Source organism: Rhizophagus irregularis, chromosome 28, assembly GCF_026210795.1.
Source record: "Rhizophagus irregularis chromosome 28, complete sequence".
Classification (NCBI taxonomy): domain Eukaryota; kingdom Fungi; phylum Glomeromycota; class Glomeromycetes; order Glomerales; family Glomeraceae; genus Rhizophagus; species Rhizophagus irregularis.
Genome location: NC_089456.1, coordinates 651,930 through 674,733, shown reverse-complemented (window position 1 = coordinate 674,733; position 22,804 = coordinate 651,930). Strand labels below are relative to the sequence as shown.

The following is a 22,804-nucleotide window of genomic DNA, read 5'->3' as shown; positions in this document are numbered from 1 at the left end:
GCTATTATAACTTTAGTCGCTGTCAACATTTTGTATTCAGGTTGGAAAAAAAAATCTATCCCATAGAAGCGGAATTTTTAAATATGGATTTTATTAAATACAAAAAAAAATAAATACAAAAAATAAATACAAAAAATAAATACACTAAACTCTCTTCCTCTTTTTGTTTCTCTCCATAACATTTATAATTATAAACGAAAATACTAAAACACTACAATTGTACTTACTTTACTTTTTGAATTGATCTTCGGTAACACCTTTACCCATGGCAGTTGTCGCATTGACACCACCCGTAACTGTCAATATTAATCGATCAACATAATGGGCACCAGACCATTTCTGATGTTGAAGAGTCTCAACACCATGCTCACGCTCTTTTCGTTGTACTCCTTCAACGTATGCAAGCATACCACGTTCTTTATAATCCCTAGCAAAGGTATCCACTCCGAGTGCATTCGAGTGAAATCCACCAAGTGTAATGAATTGCCATACGAAACCTAGCTTACCCAAGTCAGAAATGTAGGTGCGAATTTCTTCATCTGTCATACCGGCGGCGTCCCCTAAAATCAAATAAAAAAATTGTAAATTTTCATATTAAATTAGAATGAAATAAAAATTAATACTCACAGTTAAACGAAGGACTTAAATTATAAGCCATCATAATTTCAGGATGCACTTTGTGAACGCCTTCGGCAAATTCTTGGGCTTGAGCTCTGATAGGTTTTGCAGTCTCCATCCAAAGCAAATCACAATATGGGGCATACGCTATGGCGCGGTTAATAGCACATTTAGTGCCACCTTGATATCTGTACAAACCTTCACGTGTTCTTGGGGTATCCCAATTCCAAAACACATCAACACCCAATGACTTGGCTAATTTGGTGGCATTATAGTGAGACAATCCTTGATATTGAGATGACCATTTTTGAAGGAGAGAATTTTTATCAGGAAGGATGGAAGCCTTAATGGCATCAATAACGGCATCATTGTAAAGTTTTAGTTTTGCGTCACTCAACCACTTCTCTTCTATCGCAGCAAGTTGACTTCCCGAGACACCCTTCGCTTCTTCTTCTTGCATGATTTCTGCAAGAGGGCGAAGGTTAGGATTGGTTGAACCAAGAATGAACGCGTGATCTCGGACATCGATGTTAGATGTGAGAAGAGTAGCAGCTTCAGAGTCAGTACGAGAGACAATTAAATTATTGACACCCATGATATCAAACTGAACACGAATAGCAATTAAGCGATTGATGTGTTCTGATATCGGCACCAATACTTTTCCAGCCATATGACCACATTTTTTATTAGATGGTGACTAATAAATAATACGTATATATTATACTAAGATATATATAAATTTAAGCTTAAATTTAAAACAAATATTGAAAAGAAGAATTACCTGATCCTCAACATGAACTGAGTTTAAAAAAATTGATTTTAATTTCGATAATTAATAATTATTTCATTTTGTAATGATGCGCAAAATGGATCACTTACTTCCCGCAGCGCCACGTTCAACAAACATCTTAGTGAGTTTTAATATGGCAGTAATACCACCATGACCAGTATCAGCATCAGCGATGATTGGGCGCAAATAGTCAACAAAAGGAGTTTTTGCCCTTTCTTCTTTAGAAATACTAAATCTTGATTCACGTTGTTTCCTATCATGGAATTGCTGAGCCATAAACAAATGTTCAACTTTATTTGGAACAGTGTCCATCGGATAATCAGCAAGATCTGGACCTGGTTCATTTGAGGTGGAAGCGGTGGAGGAACACTGCCAACCAGATACATATACGGTTTCAAGATATTTAGCCATTTGAGCTACTTGAATAGGATCCAAGGCACCAAAAGTATGCGTAGCGGTCTTATTTTTTTGATGACGTTTGAACAAAGACCACAATTTTTTAGCCTGAGCATCAGAAGCATATTGTTGTTTAAGAAGACCACGCTTTGAGACTATCTGTTCAGCAGTATAGGGACGTTTTACAAGACGAAAACGGTCACTTTGCCACCACCTCTCAACTTCAGCCACTTCATATTCGAAAGCTGCTTGTTCTTGAGCGATAAAGTCTCTGGATGACATTGATGACTTTCGTATTTCGAGTTTTTGAGGAGTAAAGAAAAAAAAATTTTTTTTGAAAAAAAAAAAAAAAAAAAAAAAAAAGCTTTAATAAGCACAATATGTTCTAAAAAACTTTAATAAGCAAACCCTGATTAGATTGCTGATCTTTCCAAGTTCAGATCAACATAGGATCATTTTTACATAAAAGTTCAACTGCATTAATGATTATATTGGAGTTCTGTTTTATTTTTGGATACTGACCTGTATACCTTACTTTTTTTGACTCGCATGTGGTACAATACAGTTTCCAGGAAAAATTCGGTATATTATACAAAACGTATATCACACAAAATAACTTTAATAAGAGTCGTTATTATACGGTTTTATAGATTTTATACTGTTGAAATCGGTACTACACTATTAAACTGTAAAATTCGGTATAACACGAGTTCATTATAAAGCGAGTTGACCGGTCAAAAGATATTTTGAAGTTATGTCCTTGAAAATTTCCAATGACTTTTTCATTGGAGTGGATCCATATTCCGATAGTTTAAATACGTGTATTAATAAGATCATTAGCTGGACATACATTAACCTACAAATATAAAGATTAATTCGCTATATTAATCCAATTTCATTATTTTATTTTGTTTATATTTAGAATTTCTATCGTAGATCAAATTATGATTATCATAAAAGAATATCAAACATAACATAATACTAGACTATTAAAAAAGAAACATTTATTGTTTTTAGTGATAATAATGTTGTTAAGGGACTGTTAAGGGACGAGAAAAGGATATTAAAAGATCAATATGATACGAAAAGAGCCATTTAAGTTTTGTTGCATCAATGCGGCAATACCGTAACAAAATGTATTTAGCGAACTAATTACTTGGAAATACAAATAGCTAAAAACAAATAATTAAAATAGACGATCTAAAATTGAAGCGATCAATCCAATCAAAATAAGTTAAAAAAAGAATAATATACCGAAATAGTGAAATATTGACACTTTAATAATCAATTATTAAGACAATATTCTATTCATTTTTATTTAGAAACAGGAAAAGCGTATATAAAAAAGCGGATAGGTCAAGGAAATCCAACTAATTATTTATCTAGCCTACATTATATATAGACCAGCAGAGCCGCAACCCTTCACTCTTGCTTATTAATCACATGATGAAATCACATACTCGACGCGTTTCTAGCCCGAAAGAAATCATTTCCTCATATCGAGAGGGCAATTTTTTGCAGAAAAGTAAGACATTGAACCCAAAATTTACTTTTAAACTCAAAATTCACATAATAAAGCCTTGAATCCTTAGAAAGCTATAGTGACTCGATTTTGATAAAACATTAATTATATTTGTTCCAAAAGGCTAGGTAGAAGTAGTGAATAAGGCTGAACATAATTTCCGTTATCATGCTATTTTTCATAATTTAATATACTTCGTGTTTGATTATTTTTGTGTAACGATTTCGGGACTTCCCATGTTATTTCTACGATCATATGATCAGACGTTTATAAAACTTCGTGTTTGCCTCATTTTGACTATTTGTACAACTTTAAAAAGGGTACCCTACCTTTTTTCAAGCGGGAAAATAAAAGTTGAATTTTATATATAATGTTTATACTTAGTACACAAAAATTTTCCCTTATCCCTAAAAATAATATAAATAAAATAATAAAACTATTGTTCGACTATATACACGTACAGGTTTAATGTGGAAATTGTAAGAAAATCATAAGAATCATACAAGAAATGATAATGAAATTAAATATTAAGCAATAATAATATTATTATTGTCCATTAACATCAGGTAAAAACATCGAAAGAATATCACTAAGAGTAATAACACCAATAGGGACATCATCTTCATCAACAACCCAAACTCTATGAGCTTTGCTGCGGATAATTCCTGCCATAACTTGACTGAGGGTAAATTTACCATGACAAGTTAAAGGTTTGGTTAAATCTCCTTTAGAACTCTTTAAAAACATAATTACGGGTTTTGTTAAATCAGATAACCTTTCTCTATTCAACCCTCTTAAGTCTGCAGCGCTAACTTCTCCGACTAATGTTCCATCATCTCCAACAACGGCAACAGCACTAACTCCATCTTGATGAATTTTTTTAAAGGCTGTTAAAGCTTGATCATGAATTGTAATAGAAGAGGGTTGTCCCAATAAATTATTTCTTCCAATTAAACGAATCGTTCTATTAGATACTTCGGATGCAGAAGTATCCAAAATTTTACCTAATTGATGATTATGTTGGAATAAAAATCTTACAATATCAGTTTGTGATACAAAACAAGGTTTAACTTCATCTTCGTTAATAACTTCTTCTCCGTCTTGATCTTCAACTGGTCTTCGTTCAGTTACTAAAACTCTATGAACTTGTTTTCGAGTAAATAATTCCAATGTATCAATTAATAAATCATCTGGATGACATATTGTAAGATGTGTACTTTCGGCTGATAACCCGATTAATTCACCAATGGAATTTTGTAAAAAAATTGATTTACTATTAAAATTTGATGATTCGCAACCATTTCCATTATTGAAAATTGGCTTATTAACAGCGAAAAAAAAAAAAATTAATCTTTTTTACTTTTTTTTTCAAAAATTTATTATTTTTATTTAACCTTTGTCATACCTGTAAACAAACAAAAGCAACTAAATCGACTACATTAACAATAGCAATAGGTTGCTTGTGACCTCTCCAAAGTCTATAAACAGGGACACTTAAAATATTTTCCGCCAATAAAACATCAAAAGCTTCTTCAATAGTAGCAGTAATAGGAATTTCAATAAGTTGCGAAATATTCTGTTTTTCCTTAATAACAGAGTCTATGGTTTGTCCTTTTAAAAAACTAATATGTTGTGGTGTAGAATACATTATTTTAAATTTATCATACAAACGAGAGAAAAAGGAAAAAAATGTAAACGCAATTATAACTAAAGTTTCCGCGCGTTTTCATAACAAACAAAGTGAAATTAATAATTAATACATTAGTGATATCAGATGATAACGAGTTTATTTTTAGTCTATATTGATCCAATTTTTGATCCACTTTATTCTAGTTTTACTATCTTTTGACTAGCATATTTTGTATTACATTTAAGTGATACAGTAATTTTTGCTTTCAATTGTATTGCGTAATTGTATTTAGAAGGCATATATCTCGATATTAAATCCAAAATTCCACGGAATTCAAGGTTAACGATCAACACTAACATACACGTGCAATTTTTCAATCATATGATAAATAAACTGGTAATTTGAATTTTTTGATCAAAAGTAATAAAAATTAGTTTCGTCTCTCGTAAAAGAAAAAAAAAGTATAATGGATGATCAAAGAGTAGCGCAGGTATCTCAACAACGACAACCAAGACCACGATTTCATTTTACGGAAGAGCACTTGGGGTTGCTGGAGGGCATATATCAACAGGCAAAATATCCTGATAAATCACAAAAAGTTAAAGCTGCAGGCGCTATAGGTGCTACCGAATCCCAGGTGAACGAATGGTTTCAACGAAGAAGAAAGAAAGAAATGAAATTGCAAAGAGAACAAGGTGCCACTAATTTACCTACCACAACTGTCACAACTACCACACCTACCACAACTACAACAGCTCCTTTTATTAACGTTGCCGCCGAAAGTAATATCGAACATAGTACTGAAACTACCTCACCATATTTTTCTCCTTTTGATGGAGGACCAGTAATGTCCTCAATTCCAGATCATGAAGTTTACGTGTATATATCAGATCCACCTCAACAAACTCAAGAAAATATGTACAATACTTCTGCCAATTTACTTCCTGGCTCAATACCAACTGAACTACAATATTATAATAATTTTATATCTCCTGAATATATGAGTAACGGTAATAATAATATAGTTAATAGTAATAATTTCGCTAGTAGTAACACAAATAGTACAATGACAAGTAATAATTTCTCTAGTAATAGTACAAGTATAAATAATAATATGAGTAACAATTTCGCTAATAACAATACAAGTATTAATCATTTTCCAAGTACTATTAATTATGACAACAATATTATAGCTAGTGTAAAACTTGATGAACCACGAAAAACAAACTCTAATCAAAATTCTGAAAACAATGAATCGAGAGAGCTTATTGCAAGTATAATGACATACCTAAATCATGATTTGGGTTTAATTTCTACTGATGTTGTCAAAGATTTTCTTAAAAAGGTTAAAGACACTTCACCAAATACGCGTGGCGTTATTTTACATATTATAAAACAAACTCATCATCCGGAAATTTTGAAATCGCTTGTACGCGAACGCGTTAGTTACATACTGAGAAATTGGATTAAGGAGGAAGCGACAAAAACTGATGAAAATAATAATTTAAAAGAGCTACTCGAAATTGTAAGCCTGCTACCTATCGATTACACTTTATCTCGTTCTAGTGGTCTTGGAACGGTCATCTATAATAGAAACGTAAAAGAATCTACTATTGATGGGGTTGCAAAGTTAGCTGGAAAACTCCTTGATAAATGGGTCGAAGAGAAGAAACAATTGGAAGAACAACAATTAAAAGAACAAAAAGAACAAAAAGAATTAAAAGAATTAAAAGAACAAAAGGAATTAAAAGAACAAAAAGCACTCGAAGAAAAGAAAAGGTTAGAAAAAGTGGAAAAAAGCAATCAAAAAATTAATTCAAAATCGGATCTGGCCAAACCTTCGACAATTCAATCTACCCAAACTTCGTCTAGCGGAAGAGAATTAGTTAGACCTAAACCTGCCGACCAAAAAAGGAAAAAAGCCGCTGATGCACAGAATGAAAATGAAAAGAACGAAAAACCTAGTATCTTTACTCAATTGCTTAGTAATTTAGCTGCGTCTGCGTCCAAAAGACAAATTCCTAGGCCACCTCAAAAAGATCCATCGAAATTAATACCGACTTCAAAGCAAAAAATTGAAAAACAGGTTACACATAATCTGCAGGCAGAAACTTCTGACGATAGCTCATCTATTCAAAAACATAAAGAGCCCGAAATATCATCTATTCCTTCTAAAAAAAGGAAACGGGTTACATTTGCTCCTGATGGCCTACTTGAAAAAGTAAAATTATTTGAAGTAATAGATCCTGAAGATTCTGATGAAGAGCCGACTACGGCCGATACTCCACATCACTACGGAAATGCTCGAGATCTTGATAGGAATGAAGGTCGTGCAGCTTTCAAACGAGTTCGTAAAGCACCAGTTATTCAGTGGCATATACCACTTACAATTGATCTATCTTCTAGACCAAAAATAAAAAAACGAAAATCTGCTGAAAGTGAGGAAGCGAGAATTCAAGAGGAAAGAGAAAGGCAGATACTTGAAACAATTTATATTACATCAGATCAAGTTCCCTTTACTCCTGCAGAACCTCCTCATAATTATCAAATAAATAAATATAATCAGTCATTATCTCCCAAAGAATTATTTCTTGAAGAAAATAAAGAAAATTTTAAACATGAAGTTGATAAAGATATTGATTTATTAGACTTTAATGGCTATAATGAAGAAGTATTGCGAGTACTTTATCAAGTCTATCCAAAATGGGAAACGATGCAAAATAAAAATTTAAATATTTTCCCTCCGGAACCCCCAAAGATGGTACAAAACATGCCACCAAGGGGGATGATGATACCACCGGGTCAACCTTTCTCTGCACCACCACCACAACCTCAAGTTGCACCACCACCAATGCCGCTCGCACAATGGGGTTTCAATCAGGGAAATATGATGCATTACCAGCAACATCACCAGCAACAGCAGCACCAGCAACAGCAACAGCAAATCCAGCAACAGCAAATCCAGCAACAGCAAATCCAGCAACAACAACACCAACAACACCAGCAACATCAGCAACAGCAGCAACAGCAGCAACAGCAACAACAGCAGCAGCAGCAGCAGCAACAGCAGCAGCAACAGCAACAACATAATCACCAAACTTCAAATGTTGTTCCTCAGCGGTATCAACCTCAACCTTCATCTAATCAACAGAACTTTCAACCTCCAAATAGAGGTGGTGATGGTGTGATTAGGCCAAACAGGGGTAGAGGTTCGGAATGTTGGTATTATACCCGAGGAAAGTGTAATATGGGCGATGATTGTAAATTTTTACATATTGATCATTAGATAATGATCATAATAATACATAATTGCTCGTTAAAAGTATTAATTGTACAATAAAAAAAAAACATTAAAAAAATATGAAGATAAAAGTTATTACCAATTTCCTTAATCACACAATTATGGAAACAGATTTTTTTTTTTTTAATAGAGTTTACGACCCATTTAAAAAATTTAAGGGAATATAGAGCATTTCCGTGTTTTTGCTAATAAATTATTACATTAAAAAAAGAAAGTTTATTTTTATCGTCTCTTATTAATGAATTCTTCAAATTCCTTTGATATATGAAATATACGACATTTGTTCTTAAATACTGTTAGACTTCTTTCTCTCACAATATCTTCTACTGTAAATTCATTATTAATCATTCGTCTCTTTTTAATATTAGTTTTTTTTTTAAAAAAAAATGCATTAATAATATAAATTATATATATATATGAAAACACATAAAAAAGATTTATAATACCTTTGATTCATCAACAAACATTTGATTCTTTAAATCTTTATCAAATGGATCATCTTCCAGTGCTTTATGTTTTTTTTCCAACTCAGCATCTAAAATCTAAACTAAATTTTATTAATTTAATTAACTAATTCTAAATTTAATAATAATAAAATATAGTAGCTTAACCAATATCACACACTTTTAGACATTTATCTATAGCATATTCTCTCTTTTGATAAGCATCAGCTAATTCTACGAAAAAATTCGCGCAAGCCTCTTTAGAATGCGTATCAGTTGTGTTCAATTTCAGCATAATATTATCATCTATTTTTCTATATTCTTTCATAAGATCTAAAAGAATAATTGGTTGCTTTAAACAATACTCATATGATGATTTAATGAATTTAATTACCTTTGAAATAAGATAGGTTATAACATGTATCAGCATTAACTTCATTCATATTTCTTTTAAAAAGATTTATCCGAGATAATACAACAATAATTAATAATATCTACAAAGATACAAAAACGTGTATTAGGCAGCGAAAAAAAGATGTTTACAATATTGACAAGAGAAACGAAAATTATTATTTTATGATTAATTTTTTATCTTGAAATCTTGTGACATTGAAAGTCATGTGAAATTGTATTGAAAAAGTTTACCGGTACGCGTAGTCAACCTACCTTTTCACTTAATAATGTCTATTGAGAATTCTTCACAAAGTCGGCTTAACCAAATTGAAGCTTATGAATCACAATTAAAGGAGTATAATAAACATTTTGAAAATTTACTGAATGAACTATCATTAGATTTAGAAAATGTTAAAATTCAGCAGCAGGTTGCAATTAAGTTTTCGTCTAAGACTTTCTGAATATTTATCTATTTGTTATTTTATTTAATTATTTTATCAATCAAAAGGAAATCAAGTCTTTAGTAAATTGTCCATTTAATCCAGCTCATAAAGTTCCCTCTAAGTCCTTTGGACGACACTTTCGAAAATGTGAATTGAAATTTCATGGCATACATAATGAACTTGGAAGGGTACGCGATTCGTATATATATATATATATATTGTAGTTATTTATTTGTTGCTTGTTCAAAAATATTAATTTCCCATTGAATTCATTAAAAATAATTTAGAGGAAGAAATTGCCAAGTTCAAATTTTTTTTATCAAAATTCTCCGTCTGTTATATCCTTGAATAAAGGTTTGTTGTTTGTACTTCTTTCGTTAATTTATTTATTATCATTTATTAACGCGTCTTTTCCAATCTTTAACAGAAGAATTACAACAGATATCAGAAATTAAAGAAGGGCCACTGTCTTTAACAGTCGATCAAAGATTGCAAAAATACGAAAAAGAAATTGGAATGTGTGATCAAATTCGTGAACAACATCAGCAACAAAAAAAGGATATATATCAAAACTTTGATCAAGTTTGGGAAGCCATACAAAAAATGAAAGGTTTTTATTTAGAATGTTTTTTTACATGTGTCTTTTCGCTTATGATATTTTTACACTTTTAATTTTATAGAACAAAGTCAAGGACAAAAAACGCGGGAAGAATTATTAGCGGAACAACGCGATTATAAACGTAGAAGAAAATCTTATAGGGCCAAGAATATTAAAATCACCCAAAGGACACCCACGCAGGTAAAATATTATTTAATGTATTTGCTAAATCCATAAATGAACCCCTTATAATAATATCCAACACTATTAGGTACATAGAGATATAATTGCGGCTTATATGGAAGATTTTAAATTGTTGGCGCAATTCGAAGCAAGCCAACAAGATCAAATAGAGCTGCCACCGAAGTCTTTTTAATTGAGATATTCTCGTCACAGGTAAGTATTTCCTAGTGTGATATATTTTTACTTTTGAATATAGTACTATTTTAAAATGTATATATTTCTTTCTAAAAAATGAATAAAAAATTAGAAGTCTAAATTAAGCGTTGTTTGATAAACCAAACCAGAATTCTTATTCTTTGCGGTTGCTTTAATTTCCATTGTGCCAAAGGTAAGATAGAATTCTACTAATCTCTTACTTCCAAGTTGAATATCAGGTAAATCTATTTTAAGTGTACCCAAATGCTTTGTATTAGGATCATCACAATATTTAGCATCAAAATTTGTTGTAGCATAAATATTAAAAGTCATATCAATCTGATTTAAACTAGAAGGTTTAGCCACATAACCAAAAGTTTGATTTACTTTGACTTCAGTTCCTCTTTTTGCCAATTCATGAAAACAAAACTTTAACCCGTTATGAGTTTTTCTTCTAGGATCGTCTCCTTTTTTCCACTTCTTTAAAACCTGTACGCCATAAGTGTAACGTAAGACCCTCGTTTGTATGGTTCTCATATTTAAGCCATATTGTACAGCACCTCTAACTACAGCAGTTATAGGCTGAGATGGTACTTCGATTATAGGAACATATTTACTAAACGTTTGTTTAACTTGTCTCACTAGATAAATGGATTCACTAAAACCTCCAACAAGAAAAATTGCAGAACATTTTTTTCCAAAAGAATTTAATTGATTTCCGATTAACCAATTAATTCTTTGTATAACTGGATCAAACATATTTATAACACTTAAGAAATCTAATTCAATTATCCATTCTTCTTGTTCCATCCTCTGCCTTGTAATTTCATCATTAACATAATACATCAAATCTGGACAAGTATCTTCTAAATCTATACAAATATTTTGAAAATCTGATTGATCTCCTGTAAACGGTAATTTTACTTTGTTACAAAATTCTTCTATTAAATATTGAAATTGATCATTATGATTATAATAAAGTTGTTGTATTGATTGATATAAATTATATTTTTGATAAAGAAAATTTAAGAACTCTTTATTTACAAAAGTACTTCCACAATAATCTCCTGTCCTCTCGGTTATTTCACTAATCTGATTATTGCTTGTCAATTTTCTCATCGTTAAGTCGACTGCTCCACCTCCACAATCCACTATCATAAAATTAGCTATAATATTATAAATAATCAATCTTGTAGTTAGTATAATTAATTAATTAAATCGTAATTATTTGAAAAGTGATATTTACCGCCAGATTTTAATCCTAATTGTCTAAGTGAGGTAATGCAATGTATAGCAGCAGCCTCGGCTAATTATATATATAAATTAGTAATAACAATCAAGAACTCTTATTTTTTCATTTAAAAAAAATACTTACGTTCAGTAGTAAATTCCAAATTTGGAGAATCTGCAAACTGTAATAATCCGGCTTTAAATGCACAATCACGCATGATTGCCTTTGCTCTTTCCGAAAAATCTGCCGGAACTAATCAATAAATTACAATTTTGGAATTAGAACAGAATTTTTTTTTTAAATAATGAATTATAAAATTACCCGTTAAAACAATCAAAACGTTCTTATAAAAATTTATTCCTAATATAAAGAATTAAACACGTTAGCTTATTGTATTATTACAAGCAAGTGCCTATATAATAAAAACATTCACCTGGCCATCTTGTTGCTATTGTAGTTTTAATTAGCTGAATATAAGTAAATATAGTATTATTTTAATCATCCGTGAAGGAAGGAATTCGAGGAAGTCAATCAACAGTTACATACTTTGGTCATTTCTGCTAGATAATCAATTACACATTGTCTATAACTTAGGCCCTGAGGTAAAATAGGTTTATCTTGTTCTCTTGCATTTCCAAGGAATAATTTAAACAAAGATACTGAAAGTGTAGGAGGTTCACCAGTGGGTAGACCATTATTATCTGTTTTTTTCTTTTTCTTTTTCTCTTGACGCGTTATTGCACTTGAGCCCCAACCAACAACATTCCAAGTTTGTGAGTTATAAAATAAAATAGTATTGGTTTTAAATACGCCACGTTGTCCTTGTTGTGGCCATATATCATTTGTAACTATATCTGATAAGCTATTCGATTTGTGAGAGTACGCAAACGTACTCGAACACGTACCAAAATCTACACCTACCACAACTTCATATACTGAAGTTGCCATTTTTTTATTATTATTATTTAATTAGAAAAGCTTTACGCGAAAATTTATTTCTCTTATTTCTCTTACTACTGAGAGAAATGAATAAAATACACGCTCGTACAACAATTGATTGATCAAAATTATTTTATTTTAAGTTGCAAATATAGAACGAGAGAATCACAATTGTAATTTATTTTTATTTATGTTTCAATTTTGATTTAAGTGAGAACAATATCTTTTCCTTATTCTTCAATTACATACCCTTTTTCATCTAGCATCTAATGGCTGATCGTTGTGCCGTAGACCGTGGCCCACATTACCAGTTATTGTGTTACGTGACATTTTTATAATTATTACGCAAAATAGAAAATGGAGCATAACTGAAAAAAGTCTCGCTTGAAACAAAGAAATTAACCTCATTTCGTTAATCTAAATCACTTTTACTCCAAGAATATTTGTTCTTTGAACTATTCACCGAGGATTCCAAATTCATTTCAAAATTCAAAAAAAAAATGAATTTACCTTTACCAACTTCACCAGAAAAACAAATAATTTCTATTCAAGGAGAATCCGAAGAAACCGAAGATGGACCAATGTTTTATGTTCTAATTTTTCTTATGGTTTTAGTTTTTTCTAGTGGAATATGTTGGTTATTTTGTTGTGGTACTTGTGTTGGAAGAGATACTTTAAGAATGTTTGGGTTTGGGAGATTTTCACCTTCTTCTAATAATAGAAGAAGGGGAATGAGGAATTACAGATATAGTCCTGCTTCTACGGAAGAGGAGGAATGGGAAATGTTAGCCAATGCTAATAATGAAAATAATGTTAGAGTAGCCGATGATGAAGAAAGTGTGTTGGACAATGATCAAGAAGAATATAGCGCATTACAATAATTATTGTATTTTAAATTATAGACTATTTATTTATCAAAATAGAATTTATATAATTTATATATTTCCGCTCACATAAAAAAAATAGCATTTTTTTCCATTTCTTTCGTTAAAATTTTGCATCAAATCGGTTGTCCTGCTAAAATTTGACGGATTGACCCGATTTCTAAATTGTATCTGGTTTTTACAACAAAATGAACATGATCACCGATAAATCTAAAATCAGCTCATTTATTATTTAATCGACTTTTTACCAAAAACATCTTAAATTCAATTATTTTTAAGCAAAAGATAATCAAAAATTTTTTTCTTGCACAGGATTTACATCGGTGTTACGATCGCTAACTTAAAAAACCCGGAGTGATTCAACTTAACTGTCAAAAACTTTTTGGACGAACCTTTTTTTTTAAAAAAAATCTCAAAATGCCGATTACTAAGATTCATGCACGTCAAATCTTTGACTCCCGTGGTAACCCTACTGTTGAAGTAGACCTTGTCACTGAAAAAGGTAATTACAAGAGCGAAGGTGAATTTTACTTGGAAAATTAAATTTTTCTTCTTTCCTTTTTTTTTATAATATAATATAGGTACTTTCCGCGCTGCTGTACCTTCTGGAGCTTCAACTGGTGTTCACGAAGCTTTGGAACTTCGTGACGGCATCAAAACAGAATACGTTGGAAAAGGTAATATATTAATTTTTTTGATATAAAAGAAAGAAAATTATGTAGAATCATTAAAATTTATTCTACTATTTTACAATATAGGTGTTTTAAAAGCTGTTGCCAATGTTAATGAAAAGATTGCACCAGCGTTAATTGAGGCTAATTTGGATATTAAAGATCAAAATGCCGTTGATGACTTTCTCTTGAAATTGGATGGAACCAAGAATAAATCAAAATTCGGTGCTAATGCAATTCTTGGAGTATCTCTTGCCGTTGCTAAAGCCGCAGCTGCTGAAAAGGTAAGGATTAAAAATAGAATAAAATTTTATTTTATTTTATTTATTTTTCATTTTTATTATTATTATTATTATTTTTTTTTTGAAAAAAATAATATATTCATTTGCTTAAGCAATAGTTCATGTGTTGTTATAGGGCATTCCGCTCTATCGACATATTGCAGAACTTGCTGAAAGTAAAAAGCCATTTGTTCTTCCAGTTCCAGCCTTTAATGTAATTAATGGAGGATCTCATGCTGGTAATAAACTTGCTATGCAAGAATTTATGATTCTTCCAACTGGTGCAAAATCTTTTTCAGAAGCTATGAAAATTGGTTCAGAAGTTTATCATACATTGAAGTCCGTAATCAAAGCTAAATATGGTCAAGATGCTACTAATGTTGGGGATGAAGGTGGCTTTGCTCCTAACATCCAAGACAATAGAGAAGGTCTTGAATTACTTAAGGAAGCCATTGCAAAAGCTGGTTATACAGAGAAAGTGAAGATCGGTATGGATGTAGCTGCCTCTGAGTTCTATAAAGATGGTCGTTATGATTTGGACTTTAAGAATAAAGATTCTGATGAGTCTAAATGGCTCTCTGGAACTGATCTTGCTAAGTTATACGTAGATTTCATTAAGGAATATCCAATTGTTTCGATCGAAGATCCTTTTGATCAAGATGATTGGGATGCTTGGAGTCATCTCGTTTCTTCGGTTGATATTCAAATTGTTGGTGATGATTTGACTGTAACTAATCCAGAAAGAATCGCCACGGCCATTGAAAAAAAGTCTTGTAACGGTCTTCTTTTGAAGGTAAATCAAATTGGTACCGTCAGTGAATCTATAAAGGCGTAAGTGTTAAAATTTAACTTAATTAGAAAGTTTTTTTTTGCTATTTACTTATTTACAATTCTATAAAATTGCAGGGCTAAATTATCTCAAAATGATGGATGGGGCGTTATGGTTTCCCATCGTTCAGGTGAAACCGAAGATACTTTTATTGCAGATCTCGTTGTTGGTCTTCGTACTGGACAGATTAAAACAGGAGCCCCTTGTCGTTCGGAACGTTTAGCAAAATATAATCAATTATTACGTATTGAAGAAGAATTAGGTTCCGACGCTATTTATGCTGGTGAAAAGTTTAGAAGTGCTCATTTGTTGTAGGAATCTTAGGAATTTGATCTCTAATAGTAGTACAAAACATTTATATTTATTTTATTAAAGTAATGAAATAGTCATTATTTAAATATCTTTTCTATATAAAAATATAAAGTTGTCAGACAATAAAATGGTCCAATTTATTGCGATAAAAAAATCAAATTTGAAGTTTTTAATATCAAGTCACTAATAAATAAATTGAGGTTCAATAATTAAATCTTAATATTCTCTTGTTTTATTTCTTTTTTTCAAAAACTAAATCTTAATAAATTTCTCATCATAAAAAATTACTATATACAAATACTAGAACATAAAATATAATAAGGAGTAAAAGCTTATATAAAACATATTGTTCTTATTTTTTGAAACAAAAAACTGTGGAATTACATTATCAGAGAGAATAGGTTAAATAGACCTTAAATTGTTGTTAGTGTTTTTTTTCTTCTTTCATAAAATAGCGATTCAGAACGAAGTAAGGAAATACAAAAAATTTAATCATAAAAATTAGGCAATAAAAATAAACCACAGTATAATAAAATAAATAAATAATAACCCCGACATCGAAAAAGTATATTAATATAAAAATAAAATAATGATAATTATATAATATATTAATAATGCAATAAAAAATAAAAAATAATATATATTCGATACATCCTAATATTCCATGAATCAAAATTTTTCGTAAACGAATTAATAATATTTTTGTCTTTTTTAAATATATATACACTAAATAACTATAGAATTCAAGGCCATAAATCACCGAGTTCTTTCCTTTTCTTGTCAATTTCCAATTTTATTTCATCTAACGAAGTTTTTAATGTCTTTAGATCATCAAATTTTCTTTTTCTAGTAGCTTCTTGAATAAACTCTTCTAATCTCTTTTCTTGTTCCAAAAATGCTTCTAATTGCTGTCGAAGCTGCTCTTCTTCTTTTACAGATTTGGTAGAAGACATTGAAAGTGATCTAGGTCTTCCATTAGCAAAAGCAGCAAAAGCAGGTATAGCTTCAGACGAATCATCATCATCGTCAAAATATCCATATTGTTGGCCGTTCGTATTTTGAGTTTGATCCTTTTTGAACATTTTTGGTAATACTGAAAGTGGTAACATATTTTGTTGTAGATATTGATTTGCGGCTAAGTGAATATTGGATTGAAGACGTCTTTCGGATTCAGAATAGGTAAGCAACGAATTGATTCTTTTGCTGATCGCGTCAAACTGAGCAAAATTATCCAATAGTTCTTTTCGTGATCGTGCAGCCAATTGATAATCCGCATGTGTTTGATTAATTATTTCTTTACTCCTACCAATTAAAAAATAATTTTAGATATTTATAGTGATCAAAACTACGTAATTGGGTAATTGGAAATTAAAAAACAACTTTAACATAATAAGCATGTCTTGAAATTTAGGTAATGTAGAATCAATTGCAGATCTGATTTTCGTTAATTTCTAATTTAAATTTGATAACGTATTAGTCAAACCGAAGGAAAGAAAAATGAAAATGAACAAGTATCGAAGCATCAACCTGATATAACATAACGACCGGAGGTGTCTTTGCTATTTCTTCGTTATACTCTTTTCGCCTATACACAAGAGCATTAAATTAATAAAACATGAAAATTCTTATATTTTTTCTATTCTTCCTGTTGTTTAAATACCTAAACACAGCAGAACGACACTCCTTACAGGCGCGAATTTCGCCGATAGAGTCTTGATCTGCCACTTCTATATATAAATATTTTTGCAAATTAGTCCAAACTTTCTAATAATTAATAAATTAAGTAATGCACAAACCTGAATAGTTATTTAGATTCAGAGGAATTTTTGACGAACATTTTTCACAAATAACGCGTCCACAAAGACGACAATGATGTTTGCGATTAGTTATCTTGCCAAAAGATGTTCTAAACGAAAGTTTTAACATGATTAAATTTTATTAATGAAATCATTTGAGAAAAATATCATATTACATACCTACATAACGGGCAATTAGTCACAGACGCATCGTCCTGCCATTTAACAATTGACTGTTCGGAAACTAATTTGAAAGAAACAATTTTAACATAAATAAATATTTATAAAATAAAAGAAGTTGAATATTACCTCTTCTTCGATGTTTAGCAGTCAAAGGAGGCGCCAATCCTCCTTGGGTGGAGTTCACCTGTTTAATTTGCGTAATGTACACTTTGGCAAGCTGTATGCGACAAACAAAGTATGTAAATATATGGAAAACCAACGCAAACGCATTACAATATACATTATATATAATAAAAATAATGAATCACACACCTTTTCTAGACGTTGTTCGAGCCGGTTTCCTTCTAAATGTGCTCTTTCAATCCCTTTTGTCCGGTATTTGATAAATATCGATGTACAACTTCTTGTAACCCCTATATTGTTGTTAGTAGGTAATAGAAAAATTTAGGAATGATTTATAATACTAAGAAAAGCTTTCCTTAATATGATTACCTTCAGTATCTAAATAACCTTCTCGAGAAACAAAACAATCATCGCATACTCTGCAGAAATATCCATTGACAGGATCATGTTGTGCTTGCCTATTCAATTTCATCGATAAACGACAATGATCTTCACAAAAGAACTCACCACACCTATATTATTTATAAAAAAATGAAAAAAAAGAAATAAGAATCAATCAATCTGTTATATATAAAAATATAATAGGAGCTAAAAATAGATTAACGAACACGAGTTTGATCATGATGACTACTTTCGACAATTGTGTTTGCCGTTTATAATGTTCAATGACTTTTCACAAGCGGAGTTCGAGCATACGATATTTTCGACATCTTGTTTCCAATGAGCTTTCGTTACAAATTCGGATTGTTTGTCCAACCCGTTAATATCAAATTCATTAAATTTATTCATAGCTAATTGCGAGATGTTATTCTTTGTTTTCGAAAGGGGCTTCATAATGGTACTTTGAGCATTTTTAAACCATTTAATAATGCCATCTTTTTGGTCGATAGAAGTATCCATGTGCTCGTCGTCCAAATGACGATTAAGTTGTAAGAGGGAGACCATTTGTTCGTTACATATGGGACAAGCGAGTTGTTCAAGACTCGAAGAATCATCAAAAATCAAAGATTCTCGGTGGGAATTATTAGCTGGCAAGGAATTTGACAGCATAGTTAGATTAGAGAGCGAATTGGAGTCTGAAATTGAACTCATTTGGTTTAACAGAAATCCCGGAAAGAATCAAATTGTAAAAATAATAATCGAGAGATGATATTGCAGAAGAATATGTGGCACAAATTTACTATTGTAACTAAATCATGTGACATTCTACTTAAACAAGTACAAATTTACAAACATTTTTACTTTATTGAAATAACGGTTATACAGCTATAAAAACATTTTATGTAATATAAAATAAAACTAAATAGAAAGTTGTTTAAGTTACATATTTTACTCAGTTTTATCAGATCTATCAGATGATACAGAATCAACTACAGAGTTCATTGCTTCTTTTGTGGCCTCATTAACTTTGCTTTTCAATTTGTTGAGAGATGAATCAACATCGCCTTGATAAGCTATAAGGAATGGTCTCAAAAATTTGGCATAAAGAACTTGTGCACCTTTGAAGGGAGGAAGGAAAAGCCTTAAATTGAGGGGAAAAAAGAAAAACATTTAGAAATGATCTTAAATATTACATATAAATGAGGATTAAAAGAATTATAAATTTACCAGAGGAAAAAGACGGTTTTGAATAAGTAATAAAACGGAATCCAGTAAAGGATTGTGTCGGAGAAGAATTCAATAATATTTAAAAATCCAAATACAGTCCTGAAAAAAGCTTATTAGTACAAAAACAAGGAATCAAAAAAAAATGAACCTAAATCAATCTTTACCAGTATGTCAACCATTGAGTATCGTCAGATTTTTCCGTACTTTCGATGGCCTTGAATGAAGTATAAGCTAAAAAAAAAATATTATTTAATACTTTTCCCACGAAGGACATTGCCGCAGTATTCATATAAAGTTTCTCGCAACATAATACCAGGATAAAGCCAGCCGATAAGATTTGACAATAATTGTCCCCAAACATCAAAAAAGATCAAAAAGGACACGAAACCAACAACACCAGCGGCCAAATAGGTTTTTGGAACACCGACTTGTTGTTCTAGTTTAATAATTTGTGGATATTTTGAAAGCTCTTTATCAGCTTGAGCATTATAATACTTGAGTTTAGCTTGAAAACCTTCCATTTTATTTATTTCGAGAGAGAGAAATAAGTATAAAACTATAGTCGTTAAAAATTAAAAGAAAAAAAAAGAAATAGTTATAGAAAAACTATATCGTAAAAAAATTTGCTCAAAGGAGGACTATAAATAATCTATTGATAGGCACAGATAAACTATTTGATACACTGATTGTGTGAAGTTACATAAAGATTGTTATTACAGCGTACACAACCTTATTTGCTTACTCTCATTTCATGAAACCCGACTCTCGACACCTCCTTTAGAAATTTAATGTGTCACCAACCTTCTAAATGGTCATATATTGCAAATCATTTACAGTTTTTGCCATTTTCTTCCATCCTCCAAATTCAGAATTACAAGTCCGATTCTTATCAAGTTCTATTTTCTTTGTTATCAAGAAAGAACAAAAAATGATCAATTTTTTACAATAACTTTTTAGTTAAGAGAAACTGAGTGACACGATTAGCACATGCGAAACCATGTACAAAGACTTGGCAGAAAATTATTGGAAGATTATAAAATTTTTTTCTTTGTAATCATATGATGTGAGAATGTCGCACAGATAAAATAATGTATACATTGTCTAAATATTTTGAAATCACAAGGGTAATTTGCAAGAATTTTCCCTTTTTTCTGCTCTGAGGCATCTGAGGGAAATTTTTCTACAAATCAGCAAAATCAGATTAGCGAACGCACAAGCGCGGTTAAGAAAAATTTAAACCCACATGAACCTATCAGCTTTGACGTTTTTAACGAAAGAATGCGGATAATAATCTGATTGGATATAATTTCACGTGATGAATCTCAAATTATGAGCGCCTCAATTGATATCTAGCCTAGCGTTACCCAAAAAAAATCACTTGTCACGTGACCATGTAAAAATCATCACGCCCCTCAGTGTTTTCATTGTTTATAATTATCTGTTTTTTGAGTTGGTAAAAAATTATTTGTCACACATTATTTGTCACTGTACTGTTCACGTGACAGTGCATAATTCCGCATAATGCTGGCCACCAGTGCTTTTATTTGGGTACACTAGGGTAGTTTCAATTAATAGACTGATGAATAATCTGATTGGCCAAAAAAATATCATAAAGTTACCATTTCAATGAAAAAACAAATGAGTTGTAAACCACCTTTTTTTTTAATAATCTACAATTGATAGAATATGCTCAAACTCATTTCCAATTTTACATATTTTTTATAATACTTTTTCATTATTGTACCTCACACTCTATTTTTTAATAATGAATTTTCAGCAAAATTCTCTTCAATGTAAAAAAATTATTGTTTTACTTTTAATGTAAAAAGTTTTTAAAAAGAAAAATAGAGTTTTCAAGCAAATACATACCTTTTAACCTTTACTCAAATTACATCAAATGTAGTTTTTTCATATTTTACTTATCTGAACTTAAAAGCTTTTCAGCAAAAAAAGTCTAAAACTGAGTATTAAAGCTTTAGAACATTCCTTTAAAGTAGAACTTGCAATACTAAAGTTTTGTATATTTGAAATAATTTTATTCAAATTCTGTTTTTTTCTTTTGAATCTTTTACCTTTTGTAATATTGTCCAACCTCTTTAATAAGCATTTAGACTTCAGCTGAAATCCATCGATTTGCACAGGTTGAAAAGTGAAAAATCAGGCATCAATCAGTCACCAATCAGGTACCTGATTGGTGACCGATTGGTGACTGATTGGCATTTTCGCCAAATACCGTCACCAATCAGGCAGTTTGCTAACTTTTGATCCAGTGATCAGAAAAGGATGAAATATAGCTCATTGGAATCGTCTCAACAAGACGAATCTAATGGTAGTAAAATCGCATCTCTAGGATTAATAGTTAATAAAATATTAAATAAAATATAAATGATACATTTTATTTTTATATTTTACTTAATTTCTCATCAAGTATTAATCCTAAAAATGCGATTTTACTACCATTAGATTCGTGCTTGTTGAAAGACATTCCAATGAAATATATTTAACCTTTTCCTTTGATCACTGGATTCAGTTAGCAAACTGCCTGATTAGTGACGGTATTTGGCGAAAATGCCAATCAGTCACCGATTGGTGCCTGATTTTTCGCTTTTCGGCTGTGTTGTTATTTATTAGAACCTATTTATGTATTAAAAGTAATAAGTAAAGTTAAAGTCACTTGTCCAGAAGTTACAATAGGAATAGCAGTAAAGATATCATAATTATTATAAATAAAAGAAGATGCCTACAAAAAAGAAAAATCAATAAACTTTTACTTTTTATACAAATAAATACTGCTGTCATTAAAAAGAATTTTCTTTACTTTTTGTTGTTACGTAGCAGTTTTACTTAAAGCTATAATTTAATTTTGCTGCTATTGCAATAAGAGATGAATATTTGTAACATCAGAAAATTTAATCAGGTATAATATTACGTAAACTTACATCTTTGTAATATTTTGTAAGTTTATAGGACCTTTAAATTATTATGATCTGTAAAGTTATAAAATATTATATTACAAACTTATGAAATATTACAGCATAATACTTCAAATATTTACACTTATGCAATTTTTTGAAAGTTTATGGGACTTTTAAAATATTATAATCTGTAAAAATTGTAAAATATTACATTACAAACTTATGAAATATTACAGCGTAATACTTCAAATATTTACACTTAATGCAATTTTTTGAATATGGGCTGATTTATCTACCTTTAATTAAAATATTAATTTTATTACATTTTTATTATACAAAATACTATATAATATACAGTAAATTGGAAATGAATATTAAAAAATTTTTATTTAATGTTATTATACTATAATTTGGTAAATATTTCTTTTAAATTAATATAATTTTTAGCACTTACTATATATGTTAAAAATTTGTATCTTAACTTAAAACGTAAATATCTCCAGATCCAGTGATCCAATTG

At 30.5% G+C, this 22,804-nt stretch overlaps 10 protein-coding genes across 11 annotated transcripts; 4 read left to right on the top strand and 6 right to left on the bottom strand.

Moving 5' to 3' along the window:
* Positions 1-56: 56 nt before the first annotated feature.
* Positions 57-2,148, bottom strand: OCT59_018795 (Isocitrate lyase). The gene is made up of 4 exons (XM_025321022.2): positions 1,498-2,148; positions 1,400-1,416; positions 628-1,315; positions 57-560 (listed from the first exon to the last, which is right to left on the bottom strand). The coding sequence occupies exons 1-4, from the start codon at positions 2,084-2,086 to the stop codon at positions 229-231; spliced, it is 1,626 nt and encodes a 541-aa protein (XP_025170001.1). The 5' UTR covers positions 2,087-2,148; the 3' UTR covers positions 57-228.
* A 1,513-nt stretch (positions 2,149-3,661) lies between these two features.
* OCT59_018794 (uncharacterized protein) lies at positions 3,662-5,074 on the bottom strand. Its single transcript, XM_025321021.2, has 2 exons — positions 4,732-5,074; positions 3,662-4,646 (listed from the first exon to the last, which is right to left on the bottom strand). Exons 1-2 carry the CDS (start codon positions 4,972-4,974, stop codon positions 3,873-3,875), a joined length of 1,017 nt encoding a protein of 338 aa, XP_025170000.1. The 5' UTR covers positions 4,975-5,074; the 3' UTR covers positions 3,662-3,872.
* Positions 5,075-5,373: 299 nt separating this feature from the next.
* OCT59_018793 (uncharacterized protein) lies at positions 5,374-8,293 on the top strand. The gene has a single exon (XM_025327693.2). The coding sequence runs from the start codon at positions 5,423-5,425 to the stop codon at positions 8,240-8,242; it is 2,820 nt and encodes a 939-aa protein (XP_025169999.1). The 5' UTR covers positions 5,374-5,422; the 3' UTR covers positions 8,243-8,293.
* A 39-nt stretch (positions 8,294-8,332) lies between these two features.
* On the bottom strand, positions 8,333-9,261 carry OCT59_018792 (uncharacterized protein). Of its 2 annotated transcripts, XM_025321020.2 has the most exons (4): positions 9,095-9,261; positions 8,882-9,033; positions 8,704-8,799; positions 8,333-8,611 (listed from the first exon to the last, which is right to left on the bottom strand). In XM_025321020.2, exons 1-4 carry the CDS (start codon positions 9,141-9,143, stop codon positions 8,480-8,482), a joined length of 429 nt encoding a protein of 142 aa, XP_025169998.1. In that variant the 5' UTR covers positions 9,144-9,261; the 3' UTR covers positions 8,333-8,479. The 2 variants fall into 2 exon arrangements, with proteins under 2 accessions (XP_025169998.1, XP_066004886.1); XM_066135616.1 differs by lacking the exon at positions 8,882-9,033.
* A 119-nt stretch (positions 9,262-9,380) lies between these two features.
* On the top strand, positions 9,381-10,510 carry OCT59_018791 (uncharacterized protein; the record flags this gene model as incomplete). Its single annotated transcript, XM_025311605.1, has 6 exons — positions 9,381-9,521; positions 9,602-9,724; positions 9,824-9,890; positions 9,964-10,146; positions 10,217-10,335; positions 10,406-10,510. The coding sequence occupies 6 exons, from the start codon at positions 9,381-9,383 to the stop codon at positions 10,508-10,510; spliced, it is 738 nt and encodes a 245-aa protein (XP_025169997.1).
* Positions 10,511-10,620: 110 nt separating this feature from the next.
* Positions 10,621-13,587, bottom strand: OCT59_018790 (uncharacterized protein; the record flags this gene model as incomplete). Its single annotated transcript, XM_025311604.2, has 6 exons — positions 12,290-13,587; positions 12,177-12,210; positions 12,065-12,103; positions 11,888-11,995; positions 11,759-11,818; positions 10,621-11,678 (listed from the first exon to the last, which is right to left on the bottom strand). The coding sequence occupies exons 1-6, from the start codon at positions 12,689-12,691 to the stop codon at positions 10,621-10,623; spliced, it is 1,701 nt and encodes a 566-aa protein (XP_025169996.1). The 5' UTR covers positions 12,692-13,587.
* Positions 12,821-13,802, top strand: OCT59_018789 (uncharacterized protein). The gene has a single exon (XM_025311603.2). It carries the CDS (start codon positions 13,183-13,185, stop codon positions 13,561-13,563), a length of 381 nt encoding a protein of 126 aa, XP_025169995.1. The 5' UTR covers positions 12,821-13,182; the 3' UTR covers positions 13,564-13,802.
* Positions 13,803-13,936: 134 nt separating this feature from the next.
* On the top strand, positions 13,937-15,954 carry OCT59_018788 (uncharacterized protein). The gene is made up of 5 exons (XM_025321019.2): positions 13,937-14,068; positions 14,148-14,243; positions 14,325-14,521; positions 14,655-15,349; positions 15,425-15,954. Exons 1-5 carry the CDS (start codon positions 13,984-13,986, stop codon positions 15,660-15,662), a joined length of 1,311 nt encoding a protein of 436 aa, XP_025169994.1. The 5' UTR covers positions 13,937-13,983; the 3' UTR covers positions 15,663-15,954.
* Position 15,955: 1 nt separating this feature from the next.
* Positions 15,956-18,811, bottom strand: OCT59_018787 (uncharacterized protein; the record flags this gene model as incomplete). Its single annotated transcript, XM_025321018.2, has 10 exons — positions 15,956-16,961; positions 17,040-17,110; positions 17,187-17,244; positions 17,320-17,386; positions 17,456-17,565; positions 17,636-17,699; positions 17,765-17,855; positions 17,951-18,051; positions 18,131-18,273; positions 18,393-18,811. The coding sequence occupies 10 exons, from the start codon at positions 18,809-18,811 to the stop codon at positions 16,403-16,405; spliced, it is 1,683 nt and encodes a 560-aa protein (XP_025169993.2). The 3' UTR covers positions 15,956-16,402.
* Positions 18,812-18,969: 158 nt separating this feature from the next.
* Positions 18,970-20,011, bottom strand: OCT59_018786 (uncharacterized protein). Its single transcript, XM_025321017.2, has 4 exons — positions 19,683-20,011; positions 19,534-19,600; positions 19,370-19,468; positions 18,970-19,283 (listed from the first exon to the last, which is right to left on the bottom strand). The coding sequence occupies exons 1-4, from the start codon at positions 19,888-19,890 to the stop codon at positions 19,091-19,093; spliced, it is 567 nt and encodes a 188-aa protein (XP_025169992.1). The 5' UTR covers positions 19,891-20,011; the 3' UTR covers positions 18,970-19,090.
* Positions 20,012-22,804: the final 2,793 nt, after the last annotated feature.